This window comes from Pithys albifrons, chromosome 20 (assembly GCF_047495875.1).
Source record: "Pithys albifrons albifrons isolate INPA30051 chromosome 20, PitAlb_v1, whole genome shotgun sequence".
Lineage (NCBI taxonomy): Eukaryota > Metazoa > Chordata > Aves > Passeriformes > Thamnophilidae > Pithys > Pithys albifrons.
In genome coordinates, this window is record NC_092477.1 from 7,303,907 (window position 1) to 7,328,924 (window position 25,018).

At 47.8% G+C, this 25,018-nt stretch overlaps 1 protein-coding gene across 1 annotated transcript in view; it reads left to right on the forward strand.

Annotated features, from left to right (window-relative positions):
• COL27A1 (collagen type XXVII alpha 1 chain) overlaps nt 1-25,018 on the forward strand; it is a 145,956-nt gene that overhangs the window by 98,273 nt on the left and 22,665 nt on the right. Inside the window, exons 30-38 of the mRNA XM_071574400.1 lie at nt 4,666-4,719; nt 5,049-5,093; nt 5,264-5,308; nt 5,526-5,579; nt 6,359-6,412; nt 8,674-8,727; nt 10,286-10,339; nt 11,107-11,160; nt 12,942-13,049. Of these exons, the coding sequence (XP_071430501.1) occupies nt 4,666-4,719; nt 5,049-5,093; nt 5,264-5,308; nt 5,526-5,579; nt 6,359-6,412; nt 8,674-8,727; nt 10,286-10,339; nt 11,107-11,160; nt 12,942-13,049 (522 nt within the window). The remainder of the gene's footprint in view (nt 1-4,665; nt 4,720-5,048; nt 5,094-5,263; nt 5,309-5,525; nt 5,580-6,358; nt 6,413-8,673; nt 8,728-10,285; nt 10,340-11,106; nt 11,161-12,941; nt 13,050-25,018) is intronic.

Below are 25,018 nucleotides of genomic sequence, written 5' to 3' on the forward strand. Positions count from 1 at the left end.
TGACACAGAGGAGGAACTTGGGCTGTGCTCTGAAATCCTACAGATTTCAGTGATGTGGGGAAGTCGCTATTGTAAAGACCAGCAGATCTCCTGCCTGGGAGATTTCTGGTTTATATATCTCTTGCTCATGTTTTCTTTCTTCTCATACTCTCAAAGGATATTCCAGGCACACAGTATTCTGTGTTTGCTTACTTCGTCCTGCAACCCTGGCTCTTGGTTCTCTTAGGATGGGGAAATGATCCCCCAATTGTAATTTCAGACATTAGCCTCTGTCTATCCCAGCTTACCAAAGGGATGTAATTCAATTCAGAGTGGAAACATGAATGTAGCTCCTGCCAGATGTTTATGAATTCCATGAGCTCTGTTTGTGGATGCTTCATTAAAGTAAATTTGCTTTTGAAGGAAATGTAAATAGCAAATATGGTTTCTATTGTAAAGGACAATGGAGACTTTTTGGGGTCTGCATTTATGATGTGATAGCTTTTGTATTGTCAAGATACGTATATTCTAAAAAGAAAGTTCTTTTAAAATTTTAGACTTCTTTTTAGTCCTGACAAAGCTGTTATTCTCTCACAAGTCTGTTTATTCCCCCACACCGATGCTGAACAATCTTCATCAAACGTAGTTTCCCCTCTCCTCTTTCCTAAGGACAAGAAACTTGGACATGTGAGCCCAGGCTTATTTCCATTCTTCTGTACTCAGTGTAGCATTTGGACATGTGCTTAACATTCAGCCAGTGACAGCTATGTATGTGCTTAAATCTAATTATTTAACCAAATCAAGGTTTAAATTTAGAGCTGATTCAGCAAATCCCTCACCCTATCTCACTTAAATCCTAAAGCACATTTCTTCTGATCAGCTCCTCACAGGAGGAAAACGTGTGATATCCAACGTGCTCTCCTGAGGATGTCATCAAAAAGACTGGGAATCTCTGCAGAAGGTTAAATATCCACTGGAGCCAGGACTTTGCAATTGAAATCCTGCCTTAAGTGCCTTACCTTGCCCTGTTTTCCTGGCCAAGGTGCCTGTCAGTATTTCTGGAATTTTATCCTCTCACTGCTGGGGTCTGGCTCAGGTGATATAAGAGGAGCTTTTCAAATCCCAAAGCATATTTCTCTTTTCCACGATGCCATTCATTCATTCCTCCAGCTCCTGCATTAACTGTTGCCCAGGTGAAGCCTGCAAAGCTGAGATAAGGAGAGCACACCTGCTCTCAACACCCTTTGCTGGTCTGTGCCAGAGGGGAGGGACCGCTGCCTCCTCCACATGGACCCAGCACTTCCCAGCATCACCAGCTGTGGAAATTTGTAAATGTCAGGGATTTGTAAAGTGGTGTTATCTAAGCAAACCTGAAAATAGTTGCTTTTTCCAGGCTCAGCTGATATTTGTTCATGGAGAAGAAGCAGAGGTGTATTGTTTTGCTTCCAGAGATCTTTCTAGTTGACTGAGAAAGCACTGGAAGTGTTTGACGAAAGGTTTGCTCCAGATCCATGGCCAGCAAAGTGTCCCTTTGGCTTCACTCAAGGCATCTGTTGGCTTTTCGTTTGGCCAGATTATGACAGTGAAATGTCAATATTTGGATAAAGGGGTAAGGAAGAAGCTTTGGATTTCTGGAAAGGAACTACTGACTGCTCCTTCATGCTGCAGTTCAGAGACTGGTCACTGTCTCTCTTGGAGCTCTGAGTAGCTGTTTGAACAGGGGAAATGCAGCCCTGCTCTGCAGAAACACCTTGTTGAGTATTTAGTTCTGCAGGCACCTTGTCTACTCTGGCACCAGGATATATCCCTATTGGAATATATCACCTGGACTAGCAATAAACCTGAGTTGCAAAGCCTGGAGCTGAGTTCCCCTGCATTTGTGAGCTGACACTGCTCACATCTGACCAACGTTGTAGCTCCTTGTTTAGTCTGGGGTTGCTGATAGAGCTGCACATCTCAGGGAAATACTGTCCTGACCTGTGCACCCACTGACTAAGGGGCACTGAGGGCACAGGGGGAGCCCAGGGGGCTGTGCTCAGCCCTGCCTGCAAGGCCAAGCTGCCAGGTCTGCGGTGGGAAGGCACCATGCTGTGACTTGAGGCATTTGGCATTGGGATGCTCCCTGGAGAGCTGCCAGGACCTCACTCACTCACTTGCTTATCTCTGACCAATGCCGCCAGTAAAAGAGAGTTTTGAAGATTTAACTAATTCACTAAATGTAGCCTTTCCTGTGAGGGTGCATTAGGGGAAGCCTCTATCCCAAGGTTCAGCCTGGGAGGCTGGAGAAGATGAAGTTTGTCACATGCATCTGCAAATACAGGGTCACTTTCTCCTTCCTTAGGTCAAATGCTGATGAGACGTGTTGTTATGGGATTAGGCAGGTGACTGCTGTGAAGTGAGTTTGCTGTGGCAGATCCTGCCATGCTGGTGACAGGGCTCTGCTGGAAGAGACGAGGATACTGTAAACACTTCCCCAGCCAGCCACCCAGATGGGTCTGGAGGGGCCAAAGAAATGCCAATTGCCTTCCCAACAGGGTCTGTCCTGCAAGGGAAGCCTCCAGCCTGGGTCATCACTGTCATTTCCATGTCCCACTTGCTCTCTCCTCCAAACCTGAGCTATGGAATCTTTCCCCTCTGCACAACCTTCCCCTGCTTCACAAGCAGGTCATCACATTATCTTGAATAGTAAAGATGTAATTGCACAAAATATCCGAGTGACTGCTCAAAGAGAAGGGGAACCGTTTGTTTTCCAGGGAGGATGAGCAGTTGGGTAGCAGGGTACTCTCCTAGAGCACCAGCATCATAACCATGCTGACACCTTCCGTTTCTGTGGGCAGGTCTGTGTATTTGCTGGGTGTCCCAGTCACCCCAGACAGTCCCCACGATGCCTCCAAGCCCTGCTTTCCCATTACCCCAATTTACAGGGCTGTCTGACTTGAGCTATTAGTAGTCCTGCTTTTAAATGACCTCCTGGTTTATGTCATTGTGTTTTGAGGTTTATAGGGGCATGGATTAACAAAACTTTTGGTCTTACTGCTCTCTGCTCTGGGGGTCAGTATAAACGACAGCACTTGGGGTGTTGGACTGATGAGAGTGGACATGATGGTGCAGCAAAGCCCCAACCTGTGAAATGCCCCCTTTTGGTTCTGGGGTTCCCATCCTGGGGCACAGTCCTTCTCTGTCCATCTGTCCTGAAGACCAGGCTGAGCATTCTTTAGAGCTGTGCCTTACTGGCAGTGCAATACAGGCTCTTGGTTATTTAATCTCAGCTCTTCTCAGCAGCACAGGGCTTTGCCAAGTGCAGTAGAAGTTTTTGCATTATTTTATATTGACAGTATTTGTCTGCTGTAATAATTTGGCTGAGGTTCCTATACATTTCTGCTGTACAGTGCCTTTCTTTGTGAGTCTCTCCCTTTGCCTGTCATCTTGGAGTTGCTTTTCTAACTCATTGGCTCCCTAGCCCTCTTATTACTTTTGGCACTGGGTTTGCATCCAGATTAAGCATATTGGCTCCTGTTTTCTCTCTTTCTGTGTTGGCCAGCTCTCAGAATTCCTCTTACCACTACATTCGAGCATCACTCTCTGTTTTTATTTATTATTTCTATTGCAGTAGTGCCTAAGAGTCCTAAGTGAGATCATGACCTGATTATTGACGTGATGTCCATTAAATAGTCTCTTAATATGTGCTTTTTAACTGCTTTATTTTCTCTCACTGTGACTCTTTATTCCCTGTCAGTGTGACACACTGGTTTCTGGGCATCAAATGGTGCAGAGGGCTGTGTATTCCACACTCCTGAAATAAGTCTGAAAGCTAGATGGTCTTTAAGGCCACTTCCAACCCAAGCCATTAATTCTATGATGACAGCCTTCCCCTCTTCCCAGGGCTCTCCTCACTTAGAACTTTATGGGAGAAGAAGGACATCCCTTTCTCAATGATGCTTTAGCTGTACACACACTCACATCCAGGAGGAGATGCCAGACATGGGACCAGACCTGCAGAAGCAGGCACGGCTGGCTGAGCTCCTCCCCACCTGCATATGCATGAGCACCTGCCTGGTCCTTAACAGCAGCCAAATCTTTAAATAGCAAGTAGCCGTAGCTGAAGGCTTGGAGTTCAGCTGCCACCAGATATACCCTGCTCTTTATGAGGAATCTGAGGCCCAGGACAATGTGAAGGTACTGTGTGGTGGGGGCTTGTGTGCCTCTATATGTTTTAGATTTATTGCCCTGATTGTGGCAATGAGATGGTGTGGTATGCCAAGGGTGAACGGCAGAGGCAGTTGGAAAAGCAGGGTTTCTAGGAAGGGAGAGGTTTGCTATCCATAAGGCTGGAACTACAAGTCTCAGTGCCTTGCAAAACTGTTGTCATGTAACTGTTGTCTGAAAATAAGGCTGCTCCTGACCTGCTTTTCTCCTCTGGCTTTGATTTGTGGTTGGTAGTTGGTTCAACATGAATAAAAAGTTCTGCGTGCTGGTAACAGGGAGAAATGAAGCAAAAAACACAGAAAGAATCTTTTGAGTCCTGGACTCTGAACTGCTGTGCTCAACCCAAGCAGGTATAGGTTGACTTAGCCAGGACTGATCTCATGGACTGTCCTGGTGGCCAAAGCTAGAGTGACAGCTGGATTTTCCACTGAGACATAGCTTCAGTGTTCTTATTTTTGCCTCTCTTTTACCTTTCTCCAGGGTGCCAGAGGGCCTGATGGACCAGTAGGAGAGCCGGGGTCACGAGGTGTCAAGGTGAGTGCCAAGGCTTCTCTTAGCTGTGTTGTGAAATGCTCTGGGCAGGATCAAGGTCACATCCTCCTCCAGGAACAGAGGATGTTCAATTGCTCCATGAGGAGCAAGCAGCAAGGATGAGCCTGTCTTGCAACCACTCTATCCAATGTTGGCATCAGGGCCCTTGCCCACACTCCCTGCTGGTTGGGCTGTTCCTTGAGGCAGGATGCTGGGCATTTGTCCTCTCAAGAGCTGCAGGGAACTGGAGGGGATGTTTGATGCAAAATGTGCAAGAGCAGATGGGCTGGGGCAGAAGAGCATCACCAACAGTTTGTGCTCCTGCTTTTCAGGGCCGACCAGGGGAGCCAGGCAGGCCAGGGCCGGATGGGTTGCAGGTATGTCCTGTGTGAGAGCCAGAGCCTGCCAAGCCTGGCGTGGTGTCAGTCCAGTCCAGGGGCACCCCCACCTTTCCAGTGCCCACAGAAAGGCAACTTCTCCTGGCCAAAGTGCCACAGGAGGGTCAGCACTTTCCCACCTGCTGATTGCTGTAATTGTGTGTTCACAGGGGAAGATGGGCGAGACTGGGGAAACTGGAGCACGCGGCTTCCCAGTAAGTGTCCATCCTTTGTGCTTCCTTCCATAACCTCAGTTTCACTCAGGTCTGGAAGGTTTGAGTCCTGGTCCAGGAGGGAGAATTTGGACTCTGTCTCACAGGGACAACTTCTTCCCTCCATTTATGGGAGCATTTAGGAGGTGCATGTTACTGCCCCGAGGCATGAAGGATTCTGTGGGGTTGGAGCTGACCCTGGTGGTTTTAATTTTTCTAGGGTATCCAAGGACCTTCTGGACCTCCAGGAGCGAAAGGAGCTCCAGGCGACCCGGCAAGTGTCATATCACTTTCTCTTCATCTCTCTTTCCCAGCACATACACAGGCACCACATTTCCTTCTCTGTGTCTTCCCCACCACTTACCCTGTTCTCAGCTTCTTTATCCTTGCCAACTCCATCATGGTCAGAGATGTGAAGGACTTGGCCAGAGTCCCAGAAGCTATAAGAAAAGACAAGGTCAGCCCCAGGAAAGCAACAGGGTGCCATGGATCAATCATGAAGAGTGCAGGATACAGACTGGAGTGGATTTTGGAAGGGAAAAAAGAAGGGCAAGATTGGGGCTGGGGCAGAGTCTGATGTAACAGGAGGAGCTGGAATGGCCTGGTAGGCTGAGTGGAAGGGGGACAAAAAGTAAAGGCTGATAGTGCTAGAACTGAGCCTACAGCTTTGAGGGTAGCACTGGGGGGAAACAAGGGAAGAGACAGATTCTAAGTGAGGCCAACAGGACCACCAAAGCAGGAAGAAAGACTGTGTCTGTGGAGACTCCCCTGAACTGTGGAGGGAGAGGGTAAACTAGGCACTTTCAGGTTGACAACTGCAGTTATTTTAGATGGGGGCCAGAAAGATGAAGGGTCTTCTGAGCTCTTTGTCTGTTAAGATGCCTCAGCACACCCACTGCTTTCCTCTCCATCTCACTGGCCAGCTCTTGCACCATGTACAGCTCTTCTGAGGTGTGGGAGGGAGCTTGTGTTTTATTGTACAGACCATGGAAGTGATGGCCCTTCAGAAATGAAAACAGTTGTATGAAAAAGTCTTGTGTGTCTGTTTTTCAGGGTCCACAAGGACCACAGGGGCCACCCGGGCCTTTGGGAGAAATTGGGCATAAGGTATGTCTGATCTTTGCTCCTGTTAGTTTTCCCCTAACATCAAGAGTGGCAGGACTGAGGAAGGAATAAATGTGCAGGGGCACATCCTCCCAGACCCGGAGGTGTGGAACGGGCAGGAATGATTTCCCTGAAGTCTGAAAGTCAGCTTTCCAAGTGAACAGTGGAAGTCAGAAATTCGAGCCTCACTTTAATCAGAGGCCACAGACACCCAGCTGGTAAATGTGCCGACCCATCTTCACAACAAGAGAAACATCTTAGGGGTGACCACACCAGGGACCACCTTTTTGCACCAGGGTGCAGAGTCAGGTACCAAGTACAATAACAATTCAAGCTGAGCACTGGTCTTTCCCACTCCCTGATGCTGTTGTTGACATGACACAGGCTTGCCAGCCTGCCCAGATTGCCATGGCAGCCACAGCACAGTGGAGGAAGCTCCAAGACTCCTTTGCTGCTGACAGTGCTGTTGGGCTGTCGTTGCCATGAAGCAGAGGCACAAACACACCATAACCAGGCAGCAGCTGCCAGACAGTGCCCTGATGGAGTGCAGGAGATGCCTCCATGGTTTCCTTCTAACTCTTCTGCAGTTTTGGCTTGATTTTACTCCCCTTGAAGTATCACACTCTAGGCTCTTTATGCCAGGTGTACTAGTTCCTCTTGGGCAGCTCCTTTCCACAGGTCCCGTGCTGTAACACAGACATGATGTTTCACTTGGTCGTGAAAACAGCAGCAAAGGTGGCTTTTAATGCAGTCTGTGCAAAGTGTGTGAGTCATGAAAGTTTCCATTCTCATGGCTGCTAGACTGGATGGAGCGAGCTCTCAGCGTGGTAAACCACACTGGGGAGCTGGAAAGCTGCTACCCAGCCACTCTGCATGTTGCCAACCAAGAAAGTACAGAGCTTCATTCAAATCTGTGACTCTTCCAGGAGCCATTCTCTGCACTGGCACCTCTGGAGAAACCAAAGCAGGATTTTTGCTTTCATTGAAGCTTGAATTTTCTCATTGCGTGACTTGACCATTTGTTCACAAACCCAACACACACCCTGCTCCCTCCTCTGCTTGAATCCATCAGCAAGCCAGAAACTGGCTTTATTCCCTGGGCAGCTCCCTTGACTGTGTGCTCTTTTTTCCTTTATTCCCAACTGTAAAGAGAAGGGAGATTGTTGTCTGGAATGCAAATATCATAAGTAAATAAACCACTCAAATCCTTTAAAGAGAAGCTTTACTGTCCCATCTTTGGGCTTGTTTTACAGGCTCTCATTCCCCACACTTCCCAGAGGTAGGAGAAAATGTACAAAGATTAAAGCTCCCAACAGATCTCAGTACTAAACATAGCGAATATCCATGACCCTGCTGTCATGGGGCTGCACATGCTGCTGGACACTGAGGGAGTACAGTTTACAAGGTCATTGTCCCATCTTTCTATCTTCTTTCCCATCATTTCCCAGGTCAGGCACTCGTTTTTGGCTCTCTGAGGGATGCCAAGCCCCTCTCAGAGGAACGAGATACTTTCTCTGAGCTAATCCAGCCTGATTTCTGGTCTGACCCCAGCTGTTAGTATTCGATGTTTTCTGGCCCAGTACATCCAGAGACAGCGGGTGATGGATATCAAGGCTAACCTGGCCAAAATTTGTCCTGGAGGATCCAGTGTAACCCTGCTGTTCTTGTCTCCCTTTAGCTGCCAGCACTGTCATGCCCCAGCCTCTCCAGGAATGGGGGGCAAAGCCTCAGCCTAAAGCTGTGGAGAGCAGGGCAGCTTAACTCTCACCCAAAGCAAGACCAGTGGCACAGAGAATGTGCTTATACTGGTGGTAATGGAGACGTGGGGCTGCTGGGAAGTAGGGAGCAAGAGTACAGCAAAGCATTTTTGTTAGCCACTCTTAACAGCCAGCTTGCTGGCCCCTTGTAAAGGGCTTTCAAGCCTAATTCTGGACCTTTTCCCCTCTTTCCCAGCTCGTTCCAGTGTGGTTACTTGCCTTAGAAAGCAGAGGGGTTGGAAGGAGGTAGAGAAAGGTGCTTGGCAGAGGAGGCTGAGAGGAGGGGAGGTGTGAGAGTTGATCAGAGCCCTCCCAGAAACCAGGCACGAGGGGTACTGGACCTCTTTGATGCTGCATACCCTGAGCCAGCTCCAGGGAGGTAATTGCCTTCCAACCAGGGCTCAGCTGTCCCAGGAGGGCTCTGCTAAAGGAATTATGTCTTTGATCTTGCTTTCTACTTAGTTACAATGGCTTTTTTCATTATCTTGCTGCTTTTTTTTTTCCCAGGGACCACCTGGCTCAATAGGACAACCTGGCCTTGCAGGTGAACCTGGCATGAAGGTAAGAAAAACCATTAGTGCAATTTCTCTGTCAGACTGGGGAGATAATAGCAACTTGTGTTCCTGCAGGACTGAGTGACAATGCAGGTTTACCCTCCAGCAGCCCAAGCAGCCAATGCATTCAACAAAAGACAAAGTTTAAAAATTAAAATCCTGTTAACTTTAGCCTTTGGTTACAAATTCCTGAGCCCCATCCTGAGGGGAAGGCCATCAGTGCTGGGGAGAAGCACCATCCTAAGGACCTTGTGCCTCAAAAATGTGAAGAGCCTTGAAAGTGAAGCTCAACCCTCTGCAGATCCAGAATCTGAGGGGAGAGGGGAGTCCTTGAGACCCAGAGATTCAGGCAGCTTCTAATTTGAAACCAGAAGTGTCTTAGGAAGGTCCAGAACTTAAAAATACCCTCAGACAGGGTCCTGCCACAGTTTCCAAGCCTCAGCTCTGTGGGGAATGAACTCTTCTGATGGTTACAGGGGAAGGGTGCCCCACTCCAGACTATGAATGCACCTTCTTGTCCATATGGAAAGATCTATAAAAGCTATCTCTTTGTTTGAATAAAATCCCTGTGTTGAGCAGCTCAGAGGAGTTTTTATTTTATCCTAACCCCCTTGGTTTGAAGGTTCATCCTGTGAGCAGAGCTTTTGAACAGACTCTGTGTGGGGATTAAATGCAGTTTCCTCTGTGCTGCTCTTCACTCCCACCCAAAGCCCCATCCTTTGCCATGTTTTCCTTGGCAAATCTTCTGACACTTCACTGGAGCTACCGTGCCTTTGGTATCCTGATACTGCACGAGTGTTTCATCTCCTGCTCAGGAGCAGAACGCGATGATTTGCACAGACACCCCTTTACCCACTGCCAGTGCAACAGGTCCTTGCTGAGAAGTCGGGGAGTGAAAGTCCTGTCCTGCTTCTTCTGGAGCTTCCAAGCTGGAAGGAGCAGGACCAAGACTGGTCTGGGCAGTCATCACTTGCAGACCAGTTTGCTCTGGGATGAGGTGTGTGGATATCTCAAACCTTTCTCCTCTGATGCCCCGAGCTCTCTTCCTTGCAGAGCGTGTGGCTTAGACGGGCACAGACCGCAGGGGGCTGCCCCATGGCCATTGTGCCCCCAGTGCTACACTGCAATCAAGCAGCCTGTCACCAAGTCCATTTGTTTGCCAGCTCCAACACCTCCAGTTCACTCCTTTTGATGCCATCAAAGATTCAGATTTTTCCTCCTGAGGCTGAGGTTCAAGGAGCTGTTGGGGTTGTTCTCCCTTGCTCTGGTTGTGTCTGCCACCACACCATGTTGCACCCAGTGCTGCTGCTTGTCTGTGAAGGACCATAATACCCAGACAGGCAGCACACACCACTCCTTGACCCCGTCCTGTCAAGCATTTTTGCAACAGAGCCTGCAAGATGTGCTCTCCCTATGCTGGGCCTTTAGACCTCCTTGAAAACTGAAGGGGTTTGTGTGGGAGAGAGAAAGAAAAAGTCAAAATGAAGCTTGCAATAGGACATGCTCCATGTGCACTTGCCGTCAGCAAACACCTTGCCTCCATGTCTGAGTTTCCTTCTCTTTAGGGTGATCCTGGCCAGATGGGAGTCCCTGGAGAGCAAGGTCTCATTGGCCAAAGAGTGAGTATGGCCACCTTCTCGTGGGGCTTCTGTGCCTTAACAGTTCCCCAGAGGCTCTGTCCCTGCTCACCCACAGCCTGGGCAGGCAGACCCAGCTCTGGGCACACCATAACCCTCATGGCCCCTGTTCCTTCTGCAGGGGGTGGGAACCCCTTCCCCACAGAGTCTGTCAGCCCCAGTTCCCTGGCCTTGGTGAGCCTGTCGGGTGCCACATAACGCTGTGACACCCTGGCGTGTGAAAGGGGCAGTGTGGGAACAGCTGTGGGAACAGACCCCTCCTGTGTGCCAGGGGCTGCATCCACACAGGACAGGGGCTGCTGCAGCAGAAGGAGGCATTAACAGGGAAACACTGGCTACACTGTGCACATGTGGGAGGGAGCTGGGGTGGGATGAATGCGTGGATTGAGGCTTCCAGGGACTGTGTCCCTTCTCAGGACTGAGGTCAGTTGTTGGAGCAGGATGGGGAAGCCCCAAGTTACATGAATACAGACTGAGCCCCTTTTCACACAGGAAAGGAGGTCTTCCCACAGGCCAACAGCAGGTCCATGGAGGAGAAACTGTGGCTCATAATAAAGCAAGAGGCTGAATTCCTGCTCTTGGTTAAGAGGAAGAGCTTGTTCAGCATTAGGGTATGGGATAGGAAACATGCTGGAGTGCAGGGTTGGGCTCCCATTGCTGCAGCCAGGCTTCTGCTGTGAGTCAGCTGCAGAAAACACAGGGAAAAGCATGTTCAGCCACAGCCTTATGGAGCTTCCTTCTGTCTGCAGGGAGAACCTGGGCTGGAAGGGGACAATGGGCTGCCCGGGCCGGACGGGCTCAAGGTAAACCTCACTCTCATGGACTTTCAGCTCTCACACCCATCTCTGGGCACTCAGGTCCTTGTGACTCCCAGGGCCAGGATGAAGCCAAAGGAGTTATTTGGTCTTCTGCCCTGCTCTCTCTAAGGACCTTTTTTCCTCCAAGACATGTAACAAACTCCTCCTGTTTCACTCCTCTGCCCACATTTTTGGCATCTGATCAGATCTCCAAAAAGGTCAAGTTCCTCAAAATCTGGTTTTCAACAATTTGTCTGTTTTATTTCAGTCTTTACAGATCAAATTTCCAACTAATCAGGAATTCCTGGGCCTGGCAAGGGAAATCAAGAATTGTCCATCACTCTCCCCTACACCACTGACCAGAACAATGTTAGGGGGTAAAAAAAGACAGATCCCCTTCCCCTTGGCAGAGCCCCAGGTGCTCACTCTGCATTTAGCTGCTGTGAGTTTGCTACCTTGCCTTTGGAACAGGACTCTGATTCCTGTCCCTGCACAGCCAGCCTTTCCAAACAGGCCAACAATTTTGTTCCATGGAAAGAAGGAGCAGCCGATCCCACAACAAAGCAGTTTATTGCTTCATTCTAGTTAAGCTATTTGCCATGTGTCTCTACTTCTGCTTATCTCTGAATATTGGACCAAAAAACTCTTCCTTAAGGACAGTCAAGGCTTCTGTATTCCCTGACTGTCCCCAGGAGCTCTTGAACCAAACCAGCTCTTTCCAACCCAAATGTGTCTCTGGACAGTTAACCAGCTGTGTCTCTGCTCTTTAGCCAGATGAGAGGTTACTGAGCTCTCACAACACAGGTGCAAGAGGAAAATGACTCAGTAAAGGCTGGTTGGCTCTACAAGTGCAGGTGCTGATCTCAGTGTAGAACTGAATAATACAAAATATTGACAATATTCTATTTACCTTGATAAAAGAAAAACAGCTCCAAACTCACTTTTTATACTTCTGTGATTTTATTTCTGGTCTGCATTCCAGTTGGTTGTCATTGTTCCATACTGAAATTTCATTATCTGTCAGATCTTTTCCTAAATTTCCTTGTTTTCACCAAGGAAGTTTTAAGTTAGATATTAGGAAAAATTTTTTCACAGAAAGAGTAGTTGAGCATCAGAACAGGCTGCCCCCGGGAAGTGGTGCAGTCTCTATCCTTGGAAGTGGCAGCTGGGGACATGGTGGGCTTGACAGTGCTGGGTTAATGCTTGGGCTCATTGATCTTAAAGGTCTTTTCCAACCTAAATGATTCTAATATTCTGTAATTATAAGAACAGTGGTTTGACAGCAGGGTACCTATTGCACAGACCAGAAATCCTTCCCAGGGCACAATGACAGTTTTCCACAGTGAGCCCTGGACTGATTCCTCTTTGGCAGTGAGAGCTAAGCAGCCACTCCAGACAAACCCATCCTATTAAAAATCTTCCAGCGTCCCAAGCAGAGGGCTTCTGAGTGAGGCAAGGCAGTCTTTCAGATCTTGTCTGTCTGCCTCATTCACGTGGGAGGTTCAGGCCTTATTGCAGGAGAAGCAACAGGGTTCGGGTTACCCTGTGTTATGGGGGAGTTCCTTCTTCAGCCAAGAGATTTTAAAGAAAAGAAACCTGGGTTTGCTCCTTTTTTAAATGTCAAGTGTATTATGACTCATCCTCATTCATCCTTTTGCTTGCAGGCTCTTTTCCTCTCAGACTCCTGAAATATTAATTATGTGGTGGGTTTTTCCTTGCAAGAGCAATGGACAGTGGCCCATGTGCTGTGTGGGCATGAAAACCTCCCACTCTCCTCTCTTCCGCAGGGGGACAAAGGAGAGCAAGGCCTGGAAGGAGAGAAAGGAGAAAAAGGCAATGAAGGACTGAAGGGAAAAGAAGGACCTCCTGGATATCCCGGCATCACAGGTGTCCGAGTGAGTCTGCGAATCCAGCCCAGAGGCAATCCATGGGTTCCCTGCAGTGATGAGTGTATGAACCAGGGCACTGCTTAGGGCAGGGGAGCACCTGAGATGTCACTTGTTGCAAATGCTATCACAGAGTATGTGCATGGGATGGGAGGGAGGCAGCAGGGCTGGCAGGTAGCGCCGAGCACTGGGTGGATGCTCGGTGGTGAAGCACGTTGGTGACATTGTGGCTGGCTAAAAAGAGGGCAAGGAGAAGGGTGTGAGGGGATGGAAGTAGCAAAGGAGATGGATTTATGTTATTTTTGGGCTGAGGTTGGGATTTGAACACTGACTCAACTACAAAGTGGAAACATTGGCTTAAAGCTGCGGTGCAGCACCATAAATGTGCAGAATGAGCCTGTAGTCCTGTCCCAAATAAGGCCACCCTTGGCCACAGCCCCCAGTATCCACAGGGAGCCCTTTCAGGATTGGGATCACACCACAGGGTGGTCCCCAGAACCTCACCTCCCTCCCAGGTGCAGACTGGCACAGCTGGACAGTCGCCCTCCATGTGCTGTACTTCTGGCTGGTTCACGTGTTTATATTGTGCATGTTTTAAGAACCAATAAAAACACTAAAATCATGCAAATGCCATATTAAGTTATAAAGTATAAAATATAGATTCTCTCAGACTCCACCCCTGCTGTTTGCCAGCATGTCCCTGGGAACATGATGCTGTTTTCTGGTTTATTTAAAAAAAAAGAGTCAATAGAGCCAAGATTCCTGTTCATAATCACTCCCTTTTGTTTTTTTTACTGCAGAGTGCTATATTTCCATCTACTATTTTAATATGCTTCTTTGTATATCCTTATGCCTAAACTCAAGCAGACTTTCAGTCCTGCATAGGCTCCAGATAGTGCTGCCTCCCCTGCCAAACTCTGTTACCTAATGCACAGGCTGGTGTTCCTGTGCTCACTGAGGTCATTTGAATCTGGAAGTCCTCTGACAGAAGAACAAATAATTTTCCTCTTCCCATTTTTTCTTTTTGAGACTTCTATTTTACCTTTCCATGGAGAGTACAAATAATAGTGGGATCTTCCTTAGATTTCTGCCAAGATAAGGTTTGCAGAGATGCAAACCATTGGAGATAACAACAGCAACTTCCTCCTTTTCAGCCGAGGGATGGAAGCTGGAATATCCAGCCAAGCCATCCTCTGGAAGACATGCCACAACACCACCACAAACTGCACAATGCACAGAAGGCTCTAAGGCTGCTGGACAAAGATAACAAAAATCTTTGTGCCTTTGTGAAAAAGGCATGAAGGTGTTCACCCAAGGGCAAATGTCAAGGTGATAAACTCCTGTGCAGGATTTGTACAGTGACACAGAAATTGCTTGGGGAGAGTCTTGGAGGTGCTTGGATTGCAGGAAGAAGGCATGTTGGGTTTGGGTGTGCTGCAGATACTGTGTGATTACACATCACACGTGTTGCATATGGTTTTAATCCTTCTGATGTGATAGTGTTATGCTGTCCAATACTCAGTTTAGATGGTTCTAAGGTTCGTCTTCTTTAGCTATTACATCTTTATTTGATCTCTCTTGGCATGACACCCAGGAGTCCTTACATCTGTGCCTCACCACTTTTCTACCTGGAACCAGTGACTTTTTCCTGGGTTTGAGATGTTTGCCTCTGCTCCAGTACTGGGATATCCTGCTCAGCTACAAAGGGGACAGGGCAGATGTTGATGCTTCTGTCACATTAGTGGGAATGTCACAGACACAAGGATCTGTACGGTTACCTGTGCCAACAAACTGACCTCTGTCTGGGAGTGTGTAACTCATCTTCTGCTTCTGGAAGAGATTCATGTTAACTTGAGGCAGCTGATGCCCATCTGTAGTCATGGACACACAGACAAGTTTCTTCCATGCCTTGGCTTGGCCCTGTTACACCACAGGGGACCCCTGGAGACCTGCCCTCCGTGGGCAGCAACAGCCTCTGGAAAAACCCTTTTCATCACAAGTCCCTGCAGTGAAACCATGTCTTGAAGATTTATCCTTATTGCCAAGAACATGTTTAGTCTTAATCTTTGCTTATGTCTGCAGGAATGTGACACTTCACTATCAAGTCTCCTCATGACAGATGTAGGAAATGAGGTGCCTGATGGCTCTGAAATGGTCTGACTTCACTGCTTCATTTTCAGCCCATTTTGTCTATAGTGGCCTGGAGCAGAGGGCCAGTGCAGCCCCAGAACAGGCAGGAGCTGGGCACATACCAGCTCACACTGCACATGGTAAAGGGCCAGCACAAGGGTTGGAAGGAGATCAGTGGTTCTTGGGCCTGCACAATCCTAGAGCTCCCTGGAGATGGCAGATGAAGGGATGTACTGGAGCACCTTTGAAAGCTGGAGGAAGCTCCAGAGTCTGTTCAGCCCTTCTGGGTCATACAGAAGAGAGACATTCACCCAGCAATCAATGGGATCAGCAGGGACACATCTGGCTTTGCTGGGCAAGGCTTCATTTTCCAGAAAGCCATCCCAATGTTGATACAATGCCTGAGCACGACCAAACTTCCCTCTACACTCAGGAAACGTTTTTCAGAGGTCGTTAGCTTTAATTTCGCTCATCCATTTCCAATATTAACATATCTGAAAACCGGTTTCCACTGTGGTTTTGAATCTCCAACAAAAAGCAGCAGAGGGGCCCCAGCCAAGTCTCCAGGGGCAGTTTGTTCGTGTTTCAAAGCCAGTGGATTTCAGCAAACAAACCTGGCAGCTGAGATGGTCCATGAGTCTCACAGCTGTGGCTGGCAGGGCTCGAGGCAGCTGGAGCTGAGATAAGTGAGTATCCTCTATCTTCTGGTCACTTTGTCCAAGTTCACACTGCTCCTTTCAGTTCCAGTTCCTGCTCCGTGGAGGAATGGGCCAGTTGCCCCCTGGTCATGAGACAGCAGAGCACTAGTGCAAGATTCAGTTGTGATTTCCAAACTTACAGCAGAGATGTCCACCTTTCCTGAGCTGCTGCCTCACATATTTTATCTTTTCAGTGGTTTGCATCTTCTTCTAATCCTAACTTGTTGTCTTCACTTGGCCTTGATTCTCTTCTGAACGTGGCTGTTTGTCCTCTGGTTGACTCCTCTAAGCAACAAACATCCCTTCCCCTTGCACCAGGGACTGTTTGGGTATCTGCATTCAGAGAGACTGGCTGGAGACACAGACCCCAGGGTCAACAGTGCTGAGTTTTGCATTGGAGATCAGGCTTTCTCTGTGGACAAGGCAAGGCAAGGATATGTCTCCTCAGTATGTGGAGAGATTGAAAAGTATGGCAGCATGTTGAACCCTGGCAAGGCATCCACCAGCAACGCAAGTGTCACGGTGTGGTTGGCCAAAATATAAAGATAATTTATGTGCTAACCTATAAGGCTGTGAGGACAATAGTGCCACAGAGCCCAGAGAACATCACTGGAGAGTGACATGCATTCACAAAGTATCTGGCTGCCCGGCAGTGCTGCTCATGGCAACAGAGCATGGTGAGAGCCAGAGGCTGAAGTCACTGATGTGCAACCAGCAATCTGGTCACAGGCAAGTGGGCCCTGAGAGCAACCCCTCACCCCTAAAAGTGCTCCTCTCCACTGCTTCTCCTCCCTACCAATGGAAAATAAGACATTTCAGTCCTTCCCTGGGAGGACAAGGGCTCCAGCAGTGGCTGAGGAAGGCCCAAGCCACTTGGCAGGAGGGAGGTGGTGGGTTTCCAGCTGCGCTCCGTGGCTCTGCACTGTGGTTTTCGTAATGTGCTGGTTGTCATACATGGCAGACATCTGATAGCAAGGGTTTTACAGTTCCAGGAAAGCAATTGGAGAGCCTGGAAGTACTGAAATACAACATACTCTGAAACAAGAAAATCCCTCATTGTTCAGCAAAACTGGGAGTCAAGTTCTTTCCACTTCCTTTTTAACCTGAAATCCTATCTGCAGTGTCATGGCAGCCACGTCAGGACCCGGAAAGCTTTGAGCCAGACACTCCAATGGTCTAAATTGCCATAAACAATTACATCAGAGAAGGTCTGGCTGCATGTGCCGGCCCTGCTGTGTGTTGCAGATGTGCACCATCAGCCCAAAAGAGCTCGGAGGGCTGTAAATCCTTTTACTCTGGTGCAACAAGATCCAAAGTCCTTTTGTTTGCTCTTCAAGAGGGTAGAGTGACAGAGCTGGGATTGGGGTGGAGATCTGAGAAGGCTTTTTGAGGGAACTCACAGTGCTTTGAAAAGGATCAAGCCACTCTCCAGCCCAGTACAGAGCACGGAGTGAACTCGTGGCTCTTGGCTCCAGCGCTGCGATCACAGACCCATCGCTCCCCAGAGCAGCAGCAACCCCACACACAGCACTGGATGGTGTCCCAGGGATCCTTCCCACCGTGTTCTTGTCTCTCCCTCATCTACAGGCCACAGTTCTAAAGTAGAAGGAGGACTTGGTGGCCAGGATGGACCTTCTGCTCTGAGCTAACAGAACTGCTCCAACAATGGCACACTGTGGTCCCAGCTGAGACGGAACTGGTGTCTGGGCCTTGCAGTGCCAGGGCAGAGCAGGAGCTCCTTCTCACCCAACACATTGCTTGAGTACAAAGTTGTCCAAACATCACTTACAGCAGAATTTGTCCCAGAGTGGTTTTTGCTCTTTGTTCTTTTCTGTTTCCTGCCACTGAAAACATGATTCAAAGGTTTTCTGCAACAAAGCTCCTCGCTCTGCTGTCACTGAATCCAGCCATTCACTCAGCACACATGAGCTCAGCGACAGCTGGCAGCACCACATCAGTTCCATGGCATTTGGCTCCCTGAAAACACTTAGGCTGCTGAAGGACAATCCTGGAGTCACTGCTGGTTTTAATCTCTGCTCTCCATGGAGGAATTTGTGCCCTTTTTTTTTTTTTTTGATAATGTGCTGAGCTGTTGTTTCCTGGAAAAGCTGTTTTTTGTGCCCTGGACCATGGGCTGTCTGTGGAGCTCTTACTTAAAAGAAGTTTCTTGAACTCTCTCAGCTGGAGGGTGTGGGGTCACCCTCTGACTGAGCAGGAAAAGGAATGGAGAACACAGGACTCGAGGTGGGCTGTGAGAGCCCTGCAGCATGTCAGTGGTAACAGTGAGCTCCTCACACCCTTAATCTTAGCAAAGGAGTAGTGTTACTCCTAATCTTGCCCTTGAATAACGTCTCCAGGAATAGGTGCACAAAGTACTAAACCAACTTGCTCACAGTCATGCAGGAGGTCAGTCAGTGGCAGAGAGGGACCAGGAGAAGAGGACACAACAGGCCATGTTTCTCCTGCCCTACAGCCTGTCCTTACATTAGTGGGACCAGATCCTATAATGGAGCCCAGTTTCCAGAGCTGAAGGTGCTTGTACTTGGCCATGGTGTGACCTTGTGTTACAGCCTTGGAGTATCATTACTGGTGCTCACCAATATCCAGCAATGCCATAAGCAGGTATTTGTCTTGCATCAAAAATCAAAGGTGAATCAAGTTTCTCAGGAATGTAGTCAAACGTGCTTTGAAGAGGACAAGGCCAAGGGTCAGGGCAATATCTCTCAGTGGAGCTGCAGTCCCAGGTCTCTGTCCTTCCCCTTCCAGAATCAACATGGGCATCCCTGGGCAGCTCTGCCCTTATCTGCAATCAGCTTCTCCCTGTTCTTTGATAATCAGTGCATCACTGATGGCCCCAGGCTCAGCCTTTTCTGGCAGTCTAAACATCCCATTTTATGGAGATGAACATGCTGGACTTGGTTGTTTGGGAGATTCTGTTGTGGGGTGGGGGGGTTCCCCCCCTTTTCTGCTCTTCTGCTGTCTTTGACTCAGTCCACCAAATCCGTTGAAACCTTTGGAGTGGACCAGGGTTGCCTGTGAGCCCTGTGAACCTTCAGGGAATCACAGAGCTCTCCCAATCCCCCAGGGAACTGCTGTTTGCAGCAATCCAGGCTGCTCTCCATCAGCCAAGGGGCTATTTTGCCCTCACAGCAAAGCTCTGCTGCTGGGGAAGGCAGGCTGATCCCAGCTGGTCTTCGTTTAGAGTTAATAGGAGTCAAAATGAGCCAGAATTTGAAATAAATCCCATTGACTTGGCACAGTTTCTTTCCTGACTCAGACGAAGGAGACGCACTTTTTGGGCAGTTACTCCAAGATTCCCCTCCTTATTGCAAGAGAGGATTTCATTCCCCTCCTCTTCCACAACCCCAGGGCATCCGTGTCCTTCAAGTGGAAGACGTTAACCCTTCATGTTTGGGAGAGTGTAAATCAGCAGTGTACTGCCCAAATGCTCTCCCTATTCCTTTCTTTGCCATTGTCAGCTTCCAACACTGGCTAATTTTTTGGTGCATTTTGGTGTCATCATGTGTGAAAGCTTCACAGCTCGGTGGGAATGAGGCCTTGCACTTTTTCTGCACTTCCCACTCATCCATCAAGCCTGTTAGTGGCATTTCTTCTACTGTGCTTCCTTAGAGATGAGGAAGTAGAGGTAGGGAGAGGAGGGGGAAAAGGGTTTTCCCAGAAACAACAAATTAGTGGCAGTTCAGGGCTATCAGACCAAAGCAGAGCAGCTCAGAGCACACAGCACTTCTCTGTACATGATTCTCTTTGCTGCCTTACACTGTGACTGCTTAAAAAAACAGGTTAAGTAGACCTCCTCCATAAAACCAAAAGCAGCACATTTCAGAGCAACAGCTGGATTCAGATAAGAATTTGCAGTAAAGCAGAGAGTTTGGGATACAAGACTTTGGGCCTGGATTCCCATTTTGAGTCTAAGAGCTCAACTGAAAAGAAAGTCAAACTGACTCTGGCTGTAGTCTTTCCTTCTCAGATCTTTTTATAGGATTTCCCCAATTTGCTGTTACGCTGAACGCAGCCAGCCAGCTCTACCTGCACTCCCCACTCGGGTTTCCACAAGCAAGCCAAGAGTCCATTACTTCCCAGTGAAACCCTCTGAACCTCACAGTACAATCAAGTCTTTCTTCTCGAGAACAGTTGAGTCTTTCTTCTTTGCCCATACTCATTCAGGAGCTGCTGCTCTGTCCCCTCCCCTTCCAAACTACTGCTAGGCAGAGTGATTATGAAATGTGTTTCTTATAAATCCCAAACATTTATGTCTTCAAATGCCCGGCCCAAATAATCCCACTAATTTCCTGAGTGCTTGTGAACTGTCCTCCATGGGGGGAGGCTTCTCTCGATCAAAGTTTATTAAGTAGAGGTTCTCATATGGAGACATTGCTGAGCGGTAGGAAATTATATGGGGCTTTTTCATTTCCCTTTAAATGAGCTCACTGGCTGGGCCTGGACAATATGGGCATGGTCATCCTATGGTTCATGCTTCCTACCTTTGTTGCTGCTTTAGTTTTCCTGCCCTTTCTACATCCAGTGTCTCAAACTATCACTTTTTTTTATCCTGTCACCATAGCCATGTTTTTTCTTTACTCAGTAGCTGTATTTTGGTTCTTCTATTTTTTCCTGCCTCATTTTTGGTAGAGAGGAATAACCTCAGACCTTCATTCAATGACACCCCAAAAAGAATGTGCTCCTGCTCCACAGCAGTCTTGAGAATCCTGAACTTGTCTGAGACAGGCTTTGGGAAGCTCTCCCATCAGTTCTGCTCCCTTGAGAGCTTCTGTCCTGTGCTGTGCCATAAGGCTACAAGGAAAGCAGGAACATATCTATCCTCTGGAATGTCAAGTTCCCCCGAGTCAAACCAGGATGGTGAGTCACATCTCAGTAACCACTTCCCTGGATCCAGTGCCTGTAGCAGAGCATCACTGGGTGTGGGGAAGTTTGGGTCAGGATTTTATCCCTGTTTGTTGTTTGCCTCCATCCGGGCCATATCTCTCTGCAGTTCCTTCAACTTCCTTATTTTGTTTTTCTGGATGTTGTTGTTGGAACATAGATTTCAACTGCTGATGTCTTAAGAATTTAAAGCTGAGCTGCCCATCTATTTGCTCCCAGTAAATGTTACTGCTCTGTGGTGCAGGAGACCTGACTTTGCTGTCAAGGCCATCAGCAGCTGAAAGACTCTTTTTTCCTTTAAAAAGTAACTGATTTGCATTGGAAAATAAACCATCCAGCTTTCCCTTAGGGGAGTATCTAAGGCCATATTAAAAAAAAACTTTTGAATCTGGGTCCATAGTGAGGATGGCAATGAAATTTTAAACATGCTAGGCCTACGATTTTTTTTTTTTTTTGCTTCCCTTGGATATTTTGGCATAGCTGAAGGCACATGACTCTGTAAAACCACTGTTTACCACTGTCTCTGGTCACAAATACCATCATCATCTGGAGGTACTGATATGCTTCTCTAGTCAAGAATGCAGCATATAAAGAGAAATCACCATTTAAAAATAATTCTGCTCACGGAAGGAGCTTGGAAAGAGGATTTGTGTTCTCAGCAAACCAGTGACCCAAAGCATAGAGCAAACTGTGTACAAGCCCCAAGAATAAAAGCGTCAAGTGTTCAATGCCTTGGCACACTAACCCAACTGATGTGAGTCCAGCAAAGAGAAGTTGGATTTAATTATTGTGATGTGTAGGCTTTTGTACATCTTCTGCCCCTCATTGCTATCTCTGCTAAAGAGAAGAGGAACACCAGGAGCCTTAACACCCTCACATTGCAGTGAAGGAGGTACCAAAAGGTGCTACAATCCTGATGTACTTTGAAGACCCTGGACAAAGACAGAATCCCATTGAATTTTATTTTTGTGGGGATTTTTTCCCCCATTCTTGAACAGATAAGTCAGAAGAATGGAGAGGAAAAGGAGCTGATTTTTTTTGAAGGCTACCAAAGTTGTTGCTGGGCTTGTTATTCCCTGTGTAATGTGTGGTGGAGCAGTGATTTCTGGGAACTGCAAACCCCTGCATATGTGCCCTGGGAACATCTGGGATTGCAACAGCAACCACATCTGGATTATCACAAGTAGAGATATCACATATCTGGGAACCCCAGACAAGTGTTGAACTGCCTCTAAATTCATCTGGGCAGAATTCCTGCGCAGTTGGAGAAAGCACATCCAGGAAAATCAGACACATGGTAGACTTCCCACTCACCAGCAGAGCTGGCTGGCCAAAGTCCTAGAAAGCGTGCTGGGAGAGCACGGAAATATCCCTCCCTGACAGAGCCCAGGCCGTTCAAGGAGGTGACTCAGGCTGCAAGATCTGAGCCACGTCTCTGCCCATGGTGTCACCAGTGTGGTTTGACCCATTTATTTATACCAGCACAGCTTTTAACCAGCAGACAGGAGTTAAGGGAGGCTCAGAGAAAGGTCTCCTTGGCTCACTGTGAGTGACAGCTTGTCCCACTATCACTGACAGGAGCTGGAGATGCCGCCAAGGTTTTCTTCTCCGGCGATGGAGAAGGAGCCACACCCCAGCTGGAGGACCCAGGAGAGCCTTCTGGAGCAGATGAACATCCCTGCTCCATGAGGGCGATGCGTCATAAGGGGAAAACCAGTACATGGAGTTTATCAAAGTCCATCTCTGTGTTCAGATTCCACCAACAGAGAAAGACAAGCTGAAGGAACCCAGAGAAAGTTGAGAAGCTGTTTGAACATAGCACAGTCTTCTTCAAGTCAAGTTTATTTTTGAAAGCAGAACTTGCAGTATCAAAGTTGGGGGTGTGTTTTGGTTTGTACCCTCTCACAGATGACTCCAGCCCTATATCTTTACTCCATGATGGCAGGTACAAGCATCAGCATGAATACTGGCAGATTTTAGGAACAGTGTGGAAATTTTGTTTCTCAGATGGGAAAGATTTAAGGACTGAACTTGTCATCTCAAAATGCAAAGACATTTCCCAGTGCAGGGTAGAAGCAAGTTACAGTCATGGGACTTCCATGGGAGATGTATCCAGGTGAAGGGAGACAGGCTGCACTTCAAACTCTTCTTAAGTAGCAGTGGGATCCTCATGACCTCCCTGTGAATGGATCCACCTGCCTTGCACAATGATAAAGGATGTGTCTCATCAACACACTGGTGTCTGTATTTCTGGGAACAGAATTATAACCTGCAAGTCTGTTTCAAGGGCTTGGCCATCACCAGGCCAGGAACAGATTTAACTTAAAATGGGCATTATCCCATTCAGAAGGAACTTCTACTGCCCATGTTTCCAAAAGCTCTTAGAGCGCAGTCCAGGGAGACTGATGGAAAAACACTGTGCAACTAATTGGAAACCCCAGTTGTGTGTTTCTTCACTCACATCTTGTTTTGACAGTAAAGTTTTGTGACTGATTCCACTCCTCATTCTCCAAATTTTCAAGCCTCTGAGTGCCACAGCTCCGCTCCAGAGCACAGTCTGTGGGAGTTACTGCAGCTTCAGCCCCATAAGTGAGGATGCTGAGGGCCCTGGATGGGGATGGGGATGGGGATGGCCATTTCTTGGGCTGATCCTTTCATTAGTGAGAATTTCTCTGTACTCCTGTCAAGAGTGTAAATCGTGTGGGTGCCGTTGGAGCCTTGGCACCCATTGTCTGTTGCGGCTGCTCAGCATCTGTGAGAAAATAATTCCAAAAGTGATCTCTTGAAAAGTGGTGGCAAAAAAAAGCAAACAAAAACCCTGAGAAGTATGGAAGAGACACAGAACAGGGCTCAGCAGGGACCTGTCCTTTGTGAAGTCTAATATTGTTGTCAGGGTGGGCTCCTGAAATGTCTGACTTAGGTATAATGGAGCTATTCCCTTTGGGGAGGTGAACTGGCATAATTCTTTAGGGCTATAAGAAGTCTGAATTGCTCCTTTGTGTTCAGAGCAGGCAATTCTAAGGCCCATGTTTCAGATCAGAGTGAAAACCCCCTGATATGCCTCATATTATAAGTTGCTTTTATTCATCTGAGAATGCAACATCAAGCATGGTGAAAATTATACCTTCCCAACTGGGAGGAGGGGGAGAGATCTTGTGCTGATGTGGAGATGGTGTTGAAAAGTTTGTCACAATTGCCAAAAAGCATGAGTTATTTTCTTCAGTGATACTTTTGCTTCTTTCTGTCAAATCCAAAATATTCTGTCTGCCTTGCAGCCAACAGGGTCAAACTCTGGAAAAAAAAAAGGAGCTCCATGGGCTTCCCATGGAGAGGCTGCTGTATTTAGCTGCTTATCACAGATAATTTCTGTGGTGTGGGTGAAAGGAGAGGCAGCAGGTTCTGCACCCACACTGGGTTCTCAAAGCAGCCCAGCATTCCTGCCTCTGCCTGCCATGGCTCCCACCTGGAGTTTTGCATCCCAGTCCCTTTCTAAATGCCTGATCAGTATATTGTGGTTTCTGTGTGTGGCAGTAATAATAATACAAATAGAGGGAGAAGGTTTTCACTGTGAGCAGAAGGCTGTGCTTGGTAGGTGGATATAGAGAATGAAACACTGCCTGTTTTCACAAGGTAAAAATAGGAATTACTGTGGAGGCAATTGGTCTACTGACAGTGGCCTAAAGCCATATAAAAAGTGTGGATATCCCATTCAGTGCCACCAGTGATGAAGGATGCTTCATAAAGCAGCAGGGCACAGATGGCAGCTCCTCTGCAGACTAGAGGAAATGTTTTGTGGGGTCAGGGTAAATGTGTTTTCCACATTTCAGCTGGCATTCAGCAGCAGAGGCTGGGTAGGAGCTATTTTCGGTTCAGTGGGTGCACTTCTGAGATTCCCCCTTGTGCATCCTTGAGGACAGACAGACAGACAGACACATCAGATGGCAGTTTTTCACCACCTTTCTTCCTTCAACATGTGACTTGAAAATGAAAAGCATCACTTTTCAGCTGTGTTGCCCCATAGTCACCTGAGCACAGAGATCTACACACTTTTAAGAAATTAGGTTTAAGAAATGAGGTTTCCTTATCCTCCATGTGTTGGAGCAGCAAAAAACCAAACTCAGCCATACCCCAACTGTAGTAGCTGTGAATTGGGGTCTTAACTGCATGACTTCATGGCCTCCTTATTGTCTCCCATGGGAATAGGATACAGTAGGTGAGGATGTTCTCAGAGTTGAGTGTACCAGGGAA